Source organism: Saccopteryx bilineata, chromosome 10, assembly GCF_036850765.1.
Source record: "Saccopteryx bilineata isolate mSacBil1 chromosome 10, mSacBil1_pri_phased_curated, whole genome shotgun sequence".
Classification (NCBI taxonomy): Eukaryota; Metazoa; Chordata; class Mammalia; order Chiroptera; family Emballonuridae; genus Saccopteryx; species Saccopteryx bilineata.
Genome location: NC_089499.1, coordinates 3,049,384 through 3,067,691, shown reverse-complemented (window position 1 = coordinate 3,067,691; position 18,308 = coordinate 3,049,384). Strand labels below are relative to the sequence as shown.

Sequence of the window (18,308 nt, the reverse complement as noted above, 5' to 3'; positions counted from 1 at the left end):
CCCCCATTGCTTCCCTTCCTGTTTCTCCTTCCTTCCTTCCTTTCTTGGTGTGCACCACAGATCATTACTTCTCTCTCCCCTTTACAGTGAGATACAATGCGCATAATGTAAAACTCACCCTTTAAAAGTCGGTAATTCATTGTGTGGGAGGGTGTTACTGTGACTATCTGTGCAGCCACCCGCACTGCTTCCTAAATCCCACAGCAGCCCGGCCCTCACAGAAGCCCTGCACCTGTCAGCAGTGGGTCCCCTCTCCCTCCTCCGCCCCAGCCCCTGGCACGGGCTCACCCACGTTCTGTTTCTATGAACTTGTTCTAGACACTCAGCATGTAAGCAGAACCACCTGATATGTGGCCTTTTTTTTTTATGCCTGGTTTCTTTCATTTAGAGTTGTGTTTTCAAGGTCCATCCATGTGTCGGTATTTTTATTGTTATTATAATTACTATATTGTCTCTAGATAGATCACAGTTGGTTTACCCGTTCGTCAGCGGATGGGCACAAGCCTGGCTCCCCTCTGGGCCACTGTCAGCGTCCACGATTTCCTGGCTCCCTGGTCCATCTTCACGGGGCCCAGGTTTGCAGTCAGTGAGTAAAACGACAGTGGAAACCGCCCTCACCAGCCCTCAGGAGGGCACCGCCTTGCCATCACCGTGCCAGTGTCCTCCCCGGCTTCCTCCGGCTGCATGCTCGCCGAGGTGGCTGGCCCGTATTGGGCTGCTGTCGTGGGTGAACACCAACATGCCCTCACACACGGGAGTCCCGTTCCATGTGGTGACCAGACCCCACTGCGAGGGGGGCATGGAGACCTGGACCGGCTGTGCCCGGTGTCCTTTCAGACCCTCGCCTCCTGACCTCTCGTGGACGGACTGGCTGGTGAAACTGCCCGCACCACTTAAACGGCCATTCTCCTCTTTATTCAGGGACCGTGACCTGAATTCACAGACAGTGAATGGTCACATGATGCGGACCTCTTGCACGTGAATGATTTGACCGCGTTTTCTTTGGGATCCTGAGTTAGAGTGCCCGTGAACAAATTTTTTGGTTGTTGTTGAGTGAAAAAAAAAAAAAAAGTGAAATTAGAGGGCTTTCGTGGTCTGATTCTCCTGGAATCACAGAAGTCCAGGACCAGGAGGGACCTGGTGCTCTCTGTTCAAGGCTAGTCATTCTGCCGGTGAGAAGGCGGGAGTCTGGAGCCCTGTGACATCCTCCGTGTCCCGCGAGTGGCAGGGACAGAGCGGGGCCCAGGGCCCAGGTGGGTCGGGTCTCAGTTCCCTGTCCTTTCCACTGATCTTCCCTCCTTCCCATAGTCACACCACTTAGAAAAAGGATGTTACAGAGTCTCAAGCTGTCTACTAGTCACAATCTGCTGTTTTATTATTTTGCTTGCTCTCTCTCTTTCTCTCTCTCTCTCTCTCTCGTGCTAAAGCTGAACCATAATCTCACCCAGGCTGGCGGGGAGTCCATCACACGAAGATACGTTCACCGGGGAAAGAGCCATTTGTCTGTATCGTGTGGCTTCTCCTTTATACACAGAGCTTTCCCCAAGCAGACGAACAGCTGTGGCTGGGAGACGGCAGCCCGGCTTCCCAGAGCCGAAGCTGAGCACTCGTTTCGTCATCTGAACACGTTAGCCAAGTCAATTGGAAATATTTGTTCCAGTGAGAACATCCGTCGATGGGCATTCCATTACCACTGCTGGGCGCCATTAATCCACATGCACGCCAGGGCTGAGGGCGTTGACAGGCGTCCCTCCGCCAGTGACTGAAGGAGACAGAGTCTTATTAAAGGCGGGACTAATTTGTTTCCTGGTGAGAGGTGACAACCTCCCTCCGTCGGCTGCCGATTTTTCAAAGATAATGACTTGTGTTTTCTTGTCTGGTGAACCACTGGCTGCTTTCGAGAGGACCACGTCTGCTCCGGTAATGGGTCCCTGTTCCCACTGATCATCTCCCGGCACAGACAGGGAGTGACACGCACATTCGGGGCAGATGGTGTCCGGAATGACAGATTGGAGAGAGTCTCTTCTGTCAGCCTCCTCCTTCTCCTACCCCATCGTGGTCCATTTTCATCCACTTAGTACTTAATTTAATAATTGGAAATAGGCCCTGGCCGGTTGGCTCAGTGGTAGAGCGTCGGCCCGGAGTGTGGAAGTCCCGGGTTCGATTCCCGGCCAGGGCACACAGGAGAAGCGCCCATCTGCTTCTCCACCCCTCCCCCTCTCCTTCCTCTCTGTCTCTCTCTTCCCCTCCCGCAGCCAAGGCTCCATTGGAGCAAAGTTGGCCCGGGCGCTGAGGATGGCTCCATGGCCTCTGCCTCAGGTGCTAGAATGGCTCTGGATGCAACAGAGCAACACCCCAGATGGGCAGAGCATTGCCCCTTGGTGGGCATGAAGGTGGATGCTGGTTGGGCACATGCGGGAGTCTGTCTGCCTCCCTGCTTCTCACTTCAGAAAAATACCCCCTAAAAAATAAATAAATAAATAAGAAATAAATAAGTGGAAATAATCAAAAGGCCGCCTGGCCTTTTCCATGGAGAGATGGGACTCACTTACTCCTGTGTGTCCGTTGCATGCAGGGGGGCCTGGCAGGGTCGTTGATGTGGAAGATTTGGAGAGATGAGACCATGGGAATGCTTGAGGTTGGGGGTCCGCCGAGAGAATGCACCTCTCTTGTCGAAAAGCATTCCCATCCCAACGTCTCGCACACGCTCACAGCCAAACACAGGCCTGTGGGTTCAAGTCAAATCGGGTAGGAGAGCCACCGGCTCACACGCTCTGGCCCACGGCCGACACTGAGACACGGCTGGTGCCTCTGGCTCCTGCTCTCCCGCTCCTTAACCAGTGAGTCCGGGAGAAGACCACACAGAGCTTCTTGCTCCGACCACCCTTCCTCCCGGAAGGGGGCTGGAAACCTTGATCTTGGCCTGATTCTGCATGTTCCGCAGGGAGAGACAAGTCCTCCGAACGGGGACGTCTGCCTTGGGGACCCCCGTCGTGCTGTGTGCCTGCCCCCCATCTCTGCCACCAGATGCATCAGTGCCAGAGCTGACACCGGGTGGCTCTCTGCCCGCCGACCTCGACATTCCTCTCCAGGGGTTTCAAACTCAGGCGGTGAACAAAGGTGATCGCATATTGAACGCCCTCAAGCCCCAGCCCGTGATTACACTGGAGAAGAGAGTGTTTTTCAGGACTCTATTTTAAGACTCTGCTGCTCATAATTAGCAAAATAACCTTTTCAACCCACACTGCGCTGCTGATTATGGCAAAATTCACGCTGGGAGAAACAGAGAGGGAGGCTGAAATGAGGAAATGAAGTCAACGTGGCAGAATCCCACCCAGGGGCCTGCTTTCGCTCCAGGGCAGAAAAACACAAGGGCAGGAACACATCTGCAAAGCCACAGCACCTCATAGGACGGTACCACCGAGTGCTGTTCACAGGGGCCGTGGCCACCGTCCCCGGCGTCGGCTCTGAGAACGCAGAGAGGCCTTGTCGCGGCCCCAGCAGGCCCCTCCGGCCACCAGCTCACGGTGGATGCTTCCCACAGTGTCTCCCCGGAGCCGACATCCGTTGGAACTGGACGTCACCCGTAAGGAAAAGGCCACCCGTTTCCTCTTTGGCTTGGTCTCATTCTTGAAAATGTTTTCCTTTCCTTGAACACAAATAATGCCATCTGCTCCCAACACTTCAGCCACAGGGAGGCATCTCCCCGGGGAGCCTGTTCAACACGACAATTCCTGGGCCTCACCCCTGGAGATGTTTGTTCCACGGGTCCAGGGGAGGGTCCAGGAAAGCACAGGCCGTCAAGGACGCCCAGCGGCTGTGATGCTTGGGGACCCGCGGCACGGCCCATGGCGGCTAGCGGGCAGGGAATGCCCGTGTCTTTTGTATTTTTTGACTCTTCCCTCATATCAGGCTGCATCGGGGAGTCCCCTCAGCACCTGTACTGGCCCGATAAATTGATTCCCATTGTCTTGCCCGTCAAGAAGTGTGAACGCAAATAGCATGGTGGCCAGAGGTCCTACCGAGGCTGAGGGCAGTGTCCAGGGAGACAGACAGATCCTGTTACAGCAGAAGTGGGCGTGGCTTAGGGAAGCTGTGGGAAGAAACGGCGAGTCCCATTGGACAGCCTGGATCTCACCCTTCTAGACAGAATCCGAGCTTTACTGACAGGTCAGCAGTTCTGCTACTGGAGGGGGAGAGAGAGAGAGAGAGAGAGAGAGAGAGAGAGAGAGAGAGAGAGAGAGAGAAGAGGGGGCCTTAATACAGGGATGGGCGACGTGTTTTCCAGCTCGGGACGCGTGCAAAGCAGGTGGTGCCACTTTTCAGCTGCTAACTTTTCTGGGATGTTTGCGCGCTGATGAGAGCGTGGTGGCAGACCCACGTGGAAGGCCACGCTGGCTCTCAGGGTTGGGTCACGTTCCCGCCCTTCCACGGCTGCCTGGGAGAGGCGGCCATTCTCACCTTTCAGCCCCCGCTCTGGCTGGAGTCCATCAGAGAGAGGTGACGGCGATGTTAATTAACTCGCTTCTACTCACCCGGGTCTGACTCTGCACTTAACCTCACAGCCCACGCACGGTCTGTTTGGACGCGGCGCTCAGATTTGATGCCCCGTGACAGCCGGAGAAATTCAATCCTGGCTCGGTGGGGTGACTCCTCTGAGACAGGGCAGCCCTCCCGCCCAGGGTGGGGGTGGGGGGCACCGCGCACAGACGCCAGGGAAGGCGGGTGGGCGTCGCCCGTGAGCCATCCTGACACGACTCTTCCGGTTCAGGGTTCAGGAGGAGACGAAACTAGTCTTTTACAGAATCGGGACCGCATGTCCGCTTCCCCCACGGGGACCACCTCGAAAATGCAGAAAGATGAACGATTTTACACGCACACTTATGCGCACTCGCGCACGCATGCGCACACGCACACAGTCCCCTGCAGCGCGTCGTTCTCAAACCACAGGTCGTTCCGGCACGCGGGCACGGGAGACGCCAGAGCTTCCTTCCCCTTCCTCCGTCACTGACCCCACGATGGGCCAGTGAAAACCCGCCTCGGCTTTGGCGCCGACAGAAAAGGAAGACGCGCCGTATTCGAGAACAAACCATACTGATCCTCGACCCTACTCCGTGCCTCGAAAAGCCCAGCACACACACACACACACACACACACACACGCGCGCGCGCGCGCGCGCGCACACACGCACACGCAGTCGCTCCCCCACTCGGCAGCGGGGTTGGGGTGCCATCTCAGAGGCAAGATGGGAAGGTGATAGAGATCACCTCAGAAGAGATGCCCGAGACAGGGGTGGGTCTTTATTTACGTACTTGAGAAATATATAACTTTAATAACTCGGAGGATGTGTTCAGAAGTGGGAGCAGAGGTGGGTCAGAGATCTATGCTTTTTAATATCAACTTCCTCTCCAGGAAGAGTTTCATCAGGTCGATCGCTAAATCACGCGGATTATAAAAACAGCTGAAATGGGGCAATTAGTACGGAACTGTGACAGCCGCGGAGAATGAGACAGGGGAGGTTCCCCGGGCCAGCCAGATGGATATCTTCAATATACTTCTTATTATTGGCTGGTGGTAATAAGTTCAATTAAACCTACACGAGCCCCTCTGCGTTGCCGGGTAAAGAAAGAAAGTAATTATGCGCCTCACGTTTAATGAAGCCAAAGAGTCATCTTCTGTTTCCCTTTTCTGTGGGGTTTGTTTTGTTCATTGTGATTGATAAGTGCTCATTAGGACATAAACCGTTTATTTCATTTTACAGCAGTGTTTTCCTTCGGAGGAAGTACTTGGTGTCTTTGGCAGTGTGAAAGCTCTTTAGTTTTGATGTAGCCTCATGTCACTTGTTTATTTTTTTTCCTCTTTGTTTCCCTTGCCCGCGAGCCGTATCAGGGGAAAACATCGCCACAAGAGATCCTTGAGGTTTTTACGGCCTGCGTCTTCTTCCAGGGATTTTTGTGGTTTGGTGACTTACATTTAAATCTTCTTAAACCCATTTTTGGGTTTATTCTTGTGAATGGTGGAAGTTGGTGGTCTAGTTTCTTTCTTTCTTTCTTTTTTTTTCTTTTTTGGCATGTGCCTTGTTCAATTCTCCCAACACTATTTTATTGAAGAGACTGTCTTTACTCCATTGTATACTCTCGCCTCCTCTGTCAAGTATTAATGGACCATAAATAAAGGCGTGGGTTTATTTCTGGGTTCTCTGTTCTGTTCCATTGATCTGTACTCCTGTTCTTATGCCAGTATCATGATGTCTTGATTACAATGGGCTTGCTGGTATAACTTGATGTCAGGAAGTGTGATACCTCCCACTTTGTTCTTCTTTCCCAAGATTGCTGAGGCTATTCAGGGTCCTTTTTAGTTCCATGTAAATTATTGGAATATTTGTTTTAGGTCTGTGAAATACGCCATTAGTATTTTACTAGGAATTGCACTGAATCCGTAGATTGCTTTGGGCAGTATGGACAGGCCAATCATGTTCATTCTTTCTAGCCACGAACATGGTCTATCTATGCTTCGACTAATTTGTATTGCCCCCAGTATTTTTCTTCAATGTCCTGTAATTTTTTGAATACAAGTCATTAACCTCCTTGGTTGAATTTATTCCTAGGCACTTCATTTATTTTTCTTGTTGCAATAGTAATGGGAACGGTCTCCTTAACTTCTCTCTCTGATACTTCATTCCTGGTGTTTGAATGCCACCGGAGGGCGCCGACGGTGTGATGCTGGGCCGTACACTCCAAGCCCGCCCTGTTCTGTGAACCAGCATCCGCCCACTACGTTCCGCTTTCAAAGAAGCGAGTATGTGGATGAACGGGTTAACTGTCACTGGGAATAAGGTTTTCTCTCGCCTACAACACCCGGGAGGGAAGCAGAAACTCAGGTCCGCTATCTGGATGGTTTTGACGGTAATACCTGACCGCGTAGAGGAAGTCTGAGCTGAGATCTTCTTTCTGAGATAGTGAACATATCAGACTGCAATTTAAAAATATATATATATATTTTTTTTATCAATACGTGTGGGTCCCAGTCCTACACTGAACGATCTTTAACATTTCTTCTAGACCTCCAGCCTTTCCCCGCCGGATAACACATAACAAATTTACCTTAATCAGCTATCGTCATCAATACAGCTCGAGTTCTATCCCGCAACCTCACCAGGGACCCCGCCCCCACACAGACCGCCGGGAGGCGGTGCCGACGTGGAACACGCGCTTTTACGTTTCAACGTAGTTACCCGGCGTTATTTTCCGCGTCTCGTTTTACGTGGAATCACCTCACAGGCACATGTAAGACACTGCCATCTGTCCTGCTCCTCCTGTGCTGTGGCATTATTTTTTGTCGTTACCAACGGCGACGTCCTACACACGTGTGCCATGCAGTGGACACGGGTGCTGGGCTGCAGGGCACCCGCCCAGAAGCAGAGGCGCTGGGCCACGGAGCTGGCCCACCTTCCACCGCACCGGCTCACCGCCGTTTCCTGACCTCACCGACAAGACATTCTGTTAGATGTCGATCTTTTGACGATCCTATATGTTAAAAAAAAATAATAATCACACCACACTGGTGCTTAAATACCCATTTCCCGGTTTCCTAGGGAGGTTGATGCTTCTCCAAAAGCTTGCTGGCCCATGGTGTGTGAGTGAGTGTGTATGTGTGTGTGTGTGTGAGTGTGTGTGTGTACGAGTGTGTGAGTGTGCATGTGTGTGTGCATGAGTGTGTGTATGTGTGTGTATGTGTGTGTGTGAGTGTGTGTGCGTGTTTTACACCAAAAGCAAGAATGTGAAGTTGCCCTCAGCGTAGAGGCGTTCATCGGAAAGGGCCGAGCTGGTGTTGAGACACACGACAGTTAAGGAATGACACCTTCCTTCTCGGCCGAGGACGGAGAAGGGGCAGGCAGGGTGGAGTCAGGGTGGACGTCACGGTGTGCAGTCTGCGTGAAGTTCGACCTCAGCGTGACGGACGATGAGAGGCTCTGTTATTGTGGGAACCGGACCATAAAAGGGGATTGTTCTGGCCATGATCGAAATTGGTCAAGGCAGGCTATCTGCTCAGTCTACGTGGTCCTCATTAGGGCCCGCGCGAACGTCGGGGGATTTAATTACGCCCTACTTCATCACGACCTTGGCTTCATGTCCTGGTAGAGTTCCAGGTTATATCACGCTCTGCGGATGCAGGAAGACCAAGAGGCACAATTATCTCTCTCTTTTATAAGGACTCTCCTGTTTTAGGTAATGGCTGCCAGCCCCAGTCGGGCAGGTCTCAGATCTAATAGGCTCTCGTGCTGAAATCTCCTGGCCACCGTCCCTGTACCAGGGGACCTATCCTAATGAGCGTTTAGCCCTTCTAACAACAAACTTTTCTTCCCGACTCTCGATGCCCTGGGTCGGAATTTGCCTTAATCTTATTAGAAAGACCCTTAATGAGGGCTGAGAAATAATTGGTTCCAGTGGAAGGCCTCTAATTAGGTTGAAATGTATTCCGATACACGGGCCCATTGTGAGAAGCTCCTGTTGTGGGTTGGCCGCCAAATGCCACTTGCTGGGTACCGATTTCTGATGGAGCCCCAGTGAGATACGGAGAGGCCTTGAGTAATTTTACACAGAAGAGGCGCGCTGCTTCTCACGCATTTTCAAAGAAGTTCCAAGTGGAAGGACTCTTCATTATCGGGTCGGTCACGCTCCACACGGAGAAGGCGATACCTCTCCACGCCTCACAGCTGAGGCAGAAGGACTTCTATAGGGTGCACGGCAGTGATGTTCTTTATGGACACTGCATTGGTAAGAAGATTTTCTATCTGTCTGCCACATATACATACACACACACACACACACACACACACGAGAATGCAGAATAATTTCATGTTAGAAAGATATGTGGTTGTCATTAAAATCTACCGATGTCTTCTTTTTTTTTCTATCAAAGATAGTTGAAGTATAATTTTTTTTTCTTACGATAAAAGTCATTCTGGGCCGCGGCTGGGTAGCTCACTTGGTTAGAGCATTGTCCTGACACGCTAAGGTTGCTGGTTCGATCCCCAGTCACGGCCCACAAAAGAATCAACCAATGAAAGCACAGATAAGTGGAACAACAAATCGATGTTTCTCTCTTTCCCTCCCTCTCTCTCTGAAATCAGTAAGTGAAAAAAAATTTGTTTATGTAATCTGTGGGTGGGGGGGGGAGGGGGTGTAAAGAGGGACAAATACCCGGTGACGGAAAATGACTTGATGTTGGGTGATGGGCACACAACACAGTCAACAGTCCGAATGCTTTAGAAACGTTCACCTGAAACCTGTGTACTCTTATAGATCAGTGTCACTCCATTAAATTTAACTTTCTAAAAAAAATCTACCCCCACCCCAGCAATCTGGGTACCCAATTAAAAAATTAAACAAATAGTAGTAGTAATAATAGTAATAATAATAATAAAACCTTTCTCTCTCCAGATGAAATCAGGGTAAATTTTATGTATCAGACGTCAGAAGAAAAGCTATGTCTTGGTCAGAGAAAAGCCACAGCCCGAGTGGCCTGTTGCTAACAGTGGACCAGCGGCTGGCTGATGTAGGCTGGCGACAGCAGGAAGACAGGAAGGGACCTGTCGCCCCAGGTGACGTGTTTTCTGCTCTGAGACTCTCCCTGGCCCAACAGTCTGGTCCCAGTCATTCGAGGCTTCCTCCGACCCTGGAGAACCAAACTGAATTCATCCTCCTGGTATCGACCAAGTTATTTTTCTCCTCTCCCTCCATCAGTGCCCTGACCACCTCTCCTCGGGATTTTCAGCTCAGCGCCCAGGACTGAGGTCAACGCTTCGGACACTGGGGTGCGGCTGACATCCCGGGAAAGAGATCTTTCTGCTCATCCCGGCTCGTAATCAGCCTCAGACTCGCGCGCTCCCGCAAGCCAATCACGGTCACCACGCCGACAGGTGACGGCTGCGTCCCCCTGCGCTGTAGGCGTGGACACCGAAATGGGAATTCCATAACATTTTCACGTCTAAAAATATCCTATGAGAAACAGAATTTTTTTTTTTCAACCAGTTAAACACGTGGACATGACTGTGAGCTTCTGGGCTACACAGAACCAGGCAGCCACGGGGTTGGGTCCACCCCCCAAAATGGAATGTTTTCTGACGTGGCTGTGTGAAAAGATCAACTTGGATGCTGATTAGAAATGGACATTTTTCAGGTCTCCTGGAGGTCGTAGGGTAGGGGGAGGCCGAGGACTCTGTGTTTCTATTAAGTACTTAATAGTGTTTCTATTAAGCACTGCGCAGCGCTCCACTGTGCTTGGGGGCACGTGCAGAGTCCTTTGGAGCAGGCCAGGGTTGCGCCACGTGCCGTCCCGTCCCACCAGCTACAGGGTAGTCAAGGTCATCTTGGACGTAGTTCAGCAAGCTAAGTACGGAGGGTCATGGCGGCCACGGCTGACCGCCCTGCATCTCAGGGTGAGCACAGGGGGGTGGGTTGCTGTTACTGTGGTCCTCTGGCTGAACTACACCCGAGACAAAGCCTCTAAGTTACGCTCCTCCAGGACTTCAACGTCACAACACCTGCCACGTGACACCTGGCATCGCGCGGGACGGCGGGATCCCTCCGCCGTGGAGACTGCGGGAATCGCCACGTGCGGGGTTGCAAGCGGATGCGCGTGTCCTGCGGACGTTTCTTAGTGATGTAGGCAACCGCTAAAGCCCGTCTGGGCGTAAAGTTCGGAGACGACATCTTAGGAGGTGGGGGAGAAGGTGGGGGGTGGGGGGTGCTGACTTGAGAACCGTTCCTGCTTTAAATGAGAACCGCAAACCCGAATCCCAAACACGCTAATAACTAATCTGAAGAACAGAACCGGATTTAACCCTCTGAGCAGTACGCACGCGCATGCACGTCCTCCTGCCTCCTGACCGCCCAGAGGACGATCGATATATTTTAAAAATGTGTGAGGCAACGTGAAGAAAAGGCAAATGTATGTTCTTCCAGTTTCCACACATTGGTTATCAAACAAACAGGATTTTAAGTGTAATAAAACTGGAACTAGAATTCATTTTATTTTTTGAAAAAAAAAAAAACCCCAAAAAAACAACTCCAGGGAGTCAGCGAACATGAAGAAAACTCACCACTCAAAGGGGTTAAAAATGTAGAAAGTCAGAGGAGGGCATGATCATCAGGACACCCCCCATCCCCGGCATCTGCAGGAGCTCTGAGGTTTGGAAGCGGCTGGCTCAGGCGGAATCGGAGTATCTGCCCACTCGGGGCTTGCCTGCCAGAGATGGACTATAAGTGAACCCCCCCCCCGTGCCCCCCCCCCCCGGGACCTGGTGGGGTGGACGTGTCCCCTCCTGCTCCTCCTCTCCTTACTGACCCTGCCTTTGACACAATCTTTAGCTTCGGGGCTGAGGGGAGGAGGTGCAGGAGAGGAGGAAGAGAATTGGATTTTAAAAGTGAGGTTAATGATAGAATTATCATAAAAAGGTCAGAGACAGGAGTTCTGAAGGGCTGACCTCCCTGCATTTCCGACCCCGGACATTCTCAGGAGATGAAAGCGAATACAAGCACCTTTCCTGGCCAGAGAACACCACCTTGTCTGATCCGTCAGTCCCTTTGTAGATTTCCACGTGGAATGAAAACCCAGCGCGGGGTCCCGCTCTGGGTCATGGCAGGGGAGGGCAGGGCTGGGGCGCTCTGATGTGCCCGTCCGCCCCTGGCACGGTTCACGAGGAGTTCACAGTGTGCTTCTCTGCCTCTCTCGGGCTTTACGGGGCAGGCGTCCACAGCTCACGTCTCAGTTTATGGTAATGTCCTCCGCGGGGAGGATCTGCACACACACACTTCCTGTTAATGCTGATGGGGGTCAGGACCCGGCCCCTGACCCCCATCAGGGGGGGACTTGTGCTCCCTCCGGTGACCCTGACCTTACTCACAGGGGCAGGATGGCTTGCCGCCCGTACACAATGTGACCAGATAAAGCCCATGATGCTTTCCACCCTCCCCCCACTTCATCAAGAGGAATGATATGAGAATCAGAGGACCTCTGTGGAGAAGGTGACCAGGAAGAGCTCTCACTTTGACACGAGTGAGTTCTGTCGGCTGCAGGGAGGGATGTCCTGCGTCGTGACTGGTCCCTGCGCATCTCTGCCCTCTTCACAGGACACCAGGCTCCTCCTGCCCAGTCCTTCTCTCTCCCCATGTTTTGGGGGAGGGGATTCCCGTTTCAAAGGTGCCTCAGCAAATCATGCACCCAACAGAAGCGGGGCATACTGACCACCTGGTCACACGTCCTTCTAAATCCTGTTCCTAAGTCCACTGAAACACTCCTGAAAGTGAGACCATGTTTCTCAAGCTTCACATACTGCTTTCATGATTTTTTGCATATCCACTTAAAACAATGCATATTTAGGACTTTTCAGGTTTTTTTTTTAATTTTAGTGAGAAGTGGGGTGGCAGAGAGACAGATTCCCGCATGCGCCCCAACCTGGATCCATCCTGCAAAACCCACTAGGGGGCGATGCTCTGCCCATCTGGGGCTTCTGTTGCTCAGCAACTGAGCCATTATTTAGCACCTGAGGTAGAGGCCATGGAACCATCTTCAGTGCCTGAGGCCAACTTGCTTGAACCAATCGAGGCATGGCTGCAGGAGGAGTAGGGAGAAAGAAAGAGAGAGAGAGAAGGGGGAGGGGAGGGCAGGAGGAGCAAATGGTCTCTTTTCCTGTGTGCCCTGGCCAGGAATCGAACCCAGGACATCCACACACTGGGCCAATGCTCTACCACTGACTCAACTGGCCAGGGCAGGTTTTTGCTTTATAATGACTCACTTCTTTATATATCTATATATCTATATATCTATATAGATATTTATTTATTTATTTTTTTGTATTTTTCTGAAGTTGGAAACAGGGAGGCAGTCAGACAGACTTCCGCATGCACCTGAATGGGATCCACCCGGCATGCCCACCAGGGGGCGATGCTTTGCCCATCTGAGGCGTTGCTCTGTTGCGACCAGAGCCATTCTAGTGCCTGAGGCAGAGGCCATGAAGCCATCCTCAGTGCCCGGGCCAACTTTGCTCCAATGGAGCATTGGCTGCGGGAGGGGAAGAGAGAGACAGAGAGAAAGGAGAGAGGGAAGGGTGGAGAAGCAGATGAGCACTTCTGTGTGCCCTGGCCGGGAATCGAACCCGGGACTCCTGCACGCCAGGCCGATGCTCTACCACTGAGTCAACCGGCCAGGGCCTACCTAAATATATTTTAAAAGGAGATTCAAAAAAATTTTTTTCCCTATAAATGGAAAACTCGTGTTTTTTCTAATACACACTGAAAGAAGCAAATCATTACTGAAATTTATTTTTAATTTATTTTAAAATAAAGCAACCCCGGGTTACCTGTGAACTAACTGCCTAAAGCGATCTCTTGCACCATTGTTGGGGGACCGCTGTGAACATTTAACACAGCGGCAAGAAAGAGAAGTATTCAGTTTCTTAAAACAGGTAGAAGTTACTGTCTCTGCCACATGTCTATCCACCCGAAACACGAGAGGACCACGGCATATGTCATCACCGGCGTGTCTGCGGCTCTGGGCCGCAATTCGGCCCAAGAGCCCAGGGAGCCAGCCACGTGGCCGGCGGGCGAAGCTTCCGCCCTGGGGCTGCAGGTGTTCCTGGGATAGGGACTCTGGTGGAAACAGAGGGCCGCCTGTCTGCCAACCCCCGGGGCAGCTGAGAAAGTCAAGGCTGGTGACGAGAAGAACGATAATCAAATGCAGGACATGATCTGTACTTTTCCTGTGGAAGTCCCCACTTTCGGCAACACAGAACTGCCCGGGTGTGGCTTCCATGTTCAGACGTGTCTACCCTTTCACACGCGCAATTACTGCTCTTGGTGGGCTCCCTTCCCTTTGCTGATGATTCTAACGCGTGTGGAGGGTCGACGTTGCCTGCATGTTCATCTGCTGTGATTTAGAATAAAGGTGCCGCCATTCTGTTAAAACCACAACAGCAACAACCGCTAACACTTCCGAAGCGCTAGGCACCATGCTAATTACGTACCACAAAAGATCTCGGCCACCACCAGAGCCCTGCGATGTCGGCAGTGCTGTTATCCCCACAAAGGCTAATTATCTGTCCACTGTCACGGAGCCGAGAACGGGGAGAAAGGGGGTGCAGAGCCAGACCTCTCTGGCTCTGAGCCTCACTCCCTAATTGCTTCTGAAGACTGCTGCTCACTGTTGTCTTTCATCTCCGCAGCTAACAAACACTCTGACGGGTACCCGCTCTGAAACCCTGCGGTCCTGGGTGGTCACCAGGCTTCCTGGGTGGAGGGGGGAAGCACACTTTAACCCTTGAGTAGTCCAAACGTTCATGGACGTCCTCGGGCCTCCTGACCACCCAGAGTACCATCGTACATGTGTGAGACAACATTAAAAAAAGGCAAAGGTATTTATATGTTCTTCTTGTTTCCATAAACAGGTTATCAAACAAACATGATTTTTAGTTAATAAAACTGGAACTGGAACTAATTTCATTTTTTGAAAAAAAAAAAAAATCAAAAACACCTCACTCCCAGGGGCCAGTGAGCATGAAAATAACTCACTACCCAAGGGGTGAAAAGACCCCCGGCTGGAACGCTGTTTTCCAGAGATTATCTAACCTCCGGCCCCTCTGCCTGTGGCACAGAATGAGCCCCTGGCTGGTCACACGCCTGTGCTTTTGCTCTGAGGGGATAACGAACTATTGATTAATAATTAATAGATGAATTGGCGAAGTCCTTCCAAACACGGATTCACTTCCGCCTCCCGGGCTTCCGATGTCCACCTGCACAGACATGCGTGTTTACAGTCAAGAAGGGTAACACTCCCGGAAGGGCAACACTTTTCCACCTTTCCGGAAGGGTAACACTTTTCCAACTTCCCAGGGCCCTGGAATATGCAATTAGGTGATCCTCAACTTTCCTTTTTTCAATTACAATGGAGGCCAATATTCTTTGGGGGATATATTTTTATTTGCCTCAGACTCTCTTACTTCATGGAGGGAGCTAGCCACACAGGGCCCAGCAGGACCTAGTGAGGTATGACCCACCTGTCCCTGCTGCGGAGAAACAAGTGGGGAAATAAATATCCGGGTGCGGGTTAATGTCCGTCCCCTTCTGCCACTGGTGACCCAGAGAAAGTTCCAGCCGGACCTTCTGTTCCTCAGCCAGATCAATACCAAGACCCCTTTAACTCAACCATTCTAAGACTGGGCCCCAATAGGAAGTGATTGATAGAAATGCAAATGACATGCAAATTAAAGCCACACCCTCACAATCCTCACTTAGAAAGGTCAGGGGGTCCATCCCATCAACCTGCTGTTGAGTAGGCTCCCCCAGTGCTGTGCTAGGCGCCTAAGGGACATCCTGTCATAACTGATGGGGCACCCCGGCCACAGTGTGCTGTGTGGTGCCATGCAGGGGTTTCATTTCCTGGAACCGGGCGGGGTCGGCTGGGTGGCCACAGGGAAGCACAGAGGAGGACAGACGGAGCCCCTTCTTGTAGGAACATCCTTATTCGTGCCCCTGAAGAGCCAGGGCACCGGGTGCCCTTTTACAAACCGCCCACCCACGTCCTTGTTTAAACAAGGTTTGCTAAAAATAGAACCTCGAGTGTGGGTTTTTAATTTGTCAGCACGGTGTTCGTGGACATGGATGTCAAACCCAGAGAGGGTGGAGAGGAATTTAATTAAAGGACCGAAGAGAGCATTCGTCGCCCTGACGGCACCAGACACAACGGCTGGGGTTCTCAAAACCGTACTGGGCGGTTCCGAAATCAGATAGCCTTTCCGTCACCATCACGACCAGCCCGCGGCTCTGAGGAGGATCCCCCGCATCACGTGGGCCGCGATGAACGGACCCGGTCACGTGACACCCGCCTGGTCACGTGACACCCGCCTGGTCACGCGACACCCGCCGATACGGGTGTGAACGACGCCGCATCTGTCTGTCGCCGTGGCTGGAAGTGAGGTCACGTGTGTTACGGGGTGACCCTCCCCGGGGCCGGGGGCGCCCTTACCTTTCACGACCAGGTTCCCGGTGCTGCTCGCCGTTCCAAAATGGTTCGTGGCCACGCAGGTGTAACTCCCCGCGTCCGACTTCGTCACGTTGACGATCCGGAGGTGCCCGTCTTCAGAAACAGTGACCCTGAAACCAAAGCACACAAACCAAGAGAAAATGGGCTAACCGGAGCTATTTCTGTCATCTTTCCAACGCGGCGTCCGCGGCCTCCCTCGCCCGTCCCGTCTTCACGCGGGGTGTCTGCCCTGCGTTCGCGCGCGTGCTCAGGGCGCCTGCCTTGTTCAGTGTCCTCAGTCCTTTCGCTGAAAGGCTCTCCACGTTCTGTCGGAATCACGATTAGAAACGTGAGATCGGAGATCACCACGGTCCCATTCTGGCAGCTCCACAACCCCCCCCCCCCAAAGGGACAGCGTCCTGTGGGTCACTACGCTTCTGCACACTGCGGGCGGGCGAGGAATAAGAGAAAACCCTTTGCGGGGTGACTTTATACATTCTTGTTGAACGTGTTTTCTTCCCGATGAGAGGCTTACACGTTAAATGAGGTATGATTATGCGCATTTATGTCTGAGATATGTTGGGCAATGAACGTATTTTCTGTGAGAGGCAATAATTGAATTCCAAAAAAAAAAAAAAAAAAGAAAAGATTAGAACATTCCACCCCCAGGCATGACTTTGGCAGAACAGCATGTGTGGAAGGCACATCGCAGACCCCATATATAGTTAGTTAGGGACCCCTGTCGGCCACCTGGCGGGAAGGTAACCACTTTCCCCGACAGACAGGGAGGCTGGGCCGGGAAGGACTACCCCGGAGCCTGTCCCGTCCCCAGCGTGACCCCAGCAGAAGCAGAAGCTGGCAGGTGGGTGAGATGCTTGGCCAGCAGGCTGGTCGGAGGGATAAACAATGTCCACTCCGCGGGAACTCACACCAGGGAAATGTCTGCCCACCTCTCCTGTGTCTGTCCAGCTCACTCACTTCTTCCTTTCCCTTCTGCCTCCTCCTGCTGACCCGGCCAATCGGAACAGGCTCCGAAGTGATCGCAGCCTCTCCTCTGGCTCCTCCCGGGTCCTCCTCGGGGCGTGGCCGGGTGGAGAACACCTCCCTCACCACCCAGGCTCACAGCTGCGGGGCTCCCACCAGCACCGGCACAAAGTCCTGTCTCTAGACTCTGCGAGGCCCGGAGGATCATGGGACCGCTGGCTCTGTCCTTCCGGCTGCCTTGATTTCATTCCGATCGTCCGCCTGTCCGTGAGCTCGAGTCACGCGAGCCTTCGGCAACTTCCCGGGGGACTGGGAGCCCCCCCACTGGGAGCCCCCTCACAGTGCCTCTCCATGGGTGCTCTGCCTCCGTGACCTCAGGGCTGAGCCGCCACCCTCTCATCTGCTCAGGACCCAGGCGAGGGCGGGCTTCTCCTTACACACCTCTCCTGATGCGCATTTCTAACGTGGGTTTCCCGGCCGCTCTCTTTATTTCTTCCTCTTCCACGCAATCTAAGAGTTTTGTGTGGCCTGTCCACTGTCTTAGCACAGAGATGGGACCCTTCGTGAGGGCAGGGACGGTGCTGGCCACAGACTCTATCTCCTGGATCCTGGACTTAGGATGATAGGTGGTCTGTCTTCCGTAGTCTCCTCAGTGACTTAGTGAAGAAGCAAGATTTAAGTATCCTGAGAGCAAGTCCATACATGTGACAGGAAGGCAGAGAGGCTGGACCACTTGGCCGTAGTCCAGGCTTCAAGTCCCTTACGCATATTTGAAACAAGGGGTCTAGGGTGGGCACAGCTCCGTTCACAGAGCTTTGGCCGGGCATGTTAAGACCACAGGTGCAGATTGAAAGGCACTGGGGTCACAGATACTGGGCTTAATTTTCACGTAGCTCTCAGGGATGGGGCGGCCATGGCCTTCCTGGGGACCCAGCCCGGGTCCCCGGATGCCGAGAGGGTGTGAAGGGGTCAGACCCCTGCAAAGGATGCTGGGACCAGAAGGCAGGCACTCACACCCAGGTCTGTCAGCCCCAGCCCCGGGAACGGCTTGCTTCATGGTCCAAGGGCAGGTCTCTCATCTAGGAAATGGAGCGAGCAATACCGTTCCGATTGGCGGAGGGTGAGGACGAGGTCAGACCGGGTCAGGGAGACCCCGGGGACACTTCCTGGCACTTGGTAGGTGCGGTTCCCTTTCATCTGTAAAGCCGTTCCTCCCACGCAGTCCTTTGTACACGGGGGAAATCGGACAACATTCCCTTCACGCACTTTCTTTTGATACGGTAATTAAAGCGGCCTCTTCTGAC

General features: G+C 52.7%; 1 protein-coding gene across 6 annotated transcripts in view; it reads right to left on the bottom strand.

The window, feature by feature from the left end:
• Positions 1-18,308, bottom strand: part of CNTN4 (contactin 4) — a 765,413-nt gene that overhangs the window by 57,895 nt on the left and 689,210 nt on the right. For all 6 annotated transcript variants that reach the window (XM_066245034.1, XM_066245033.1, XM_066245036.1 and 3 more), the window contains one exon: positions 16,024-16,151. In XM_066245034.1, the coding sequence (XP_066101131.1) occupies positions 16,024-16,151 (128 nt within the window). The remainder of the gene's footprint in view (positions 1-16,023; positions 16,152-18,308) is intronic.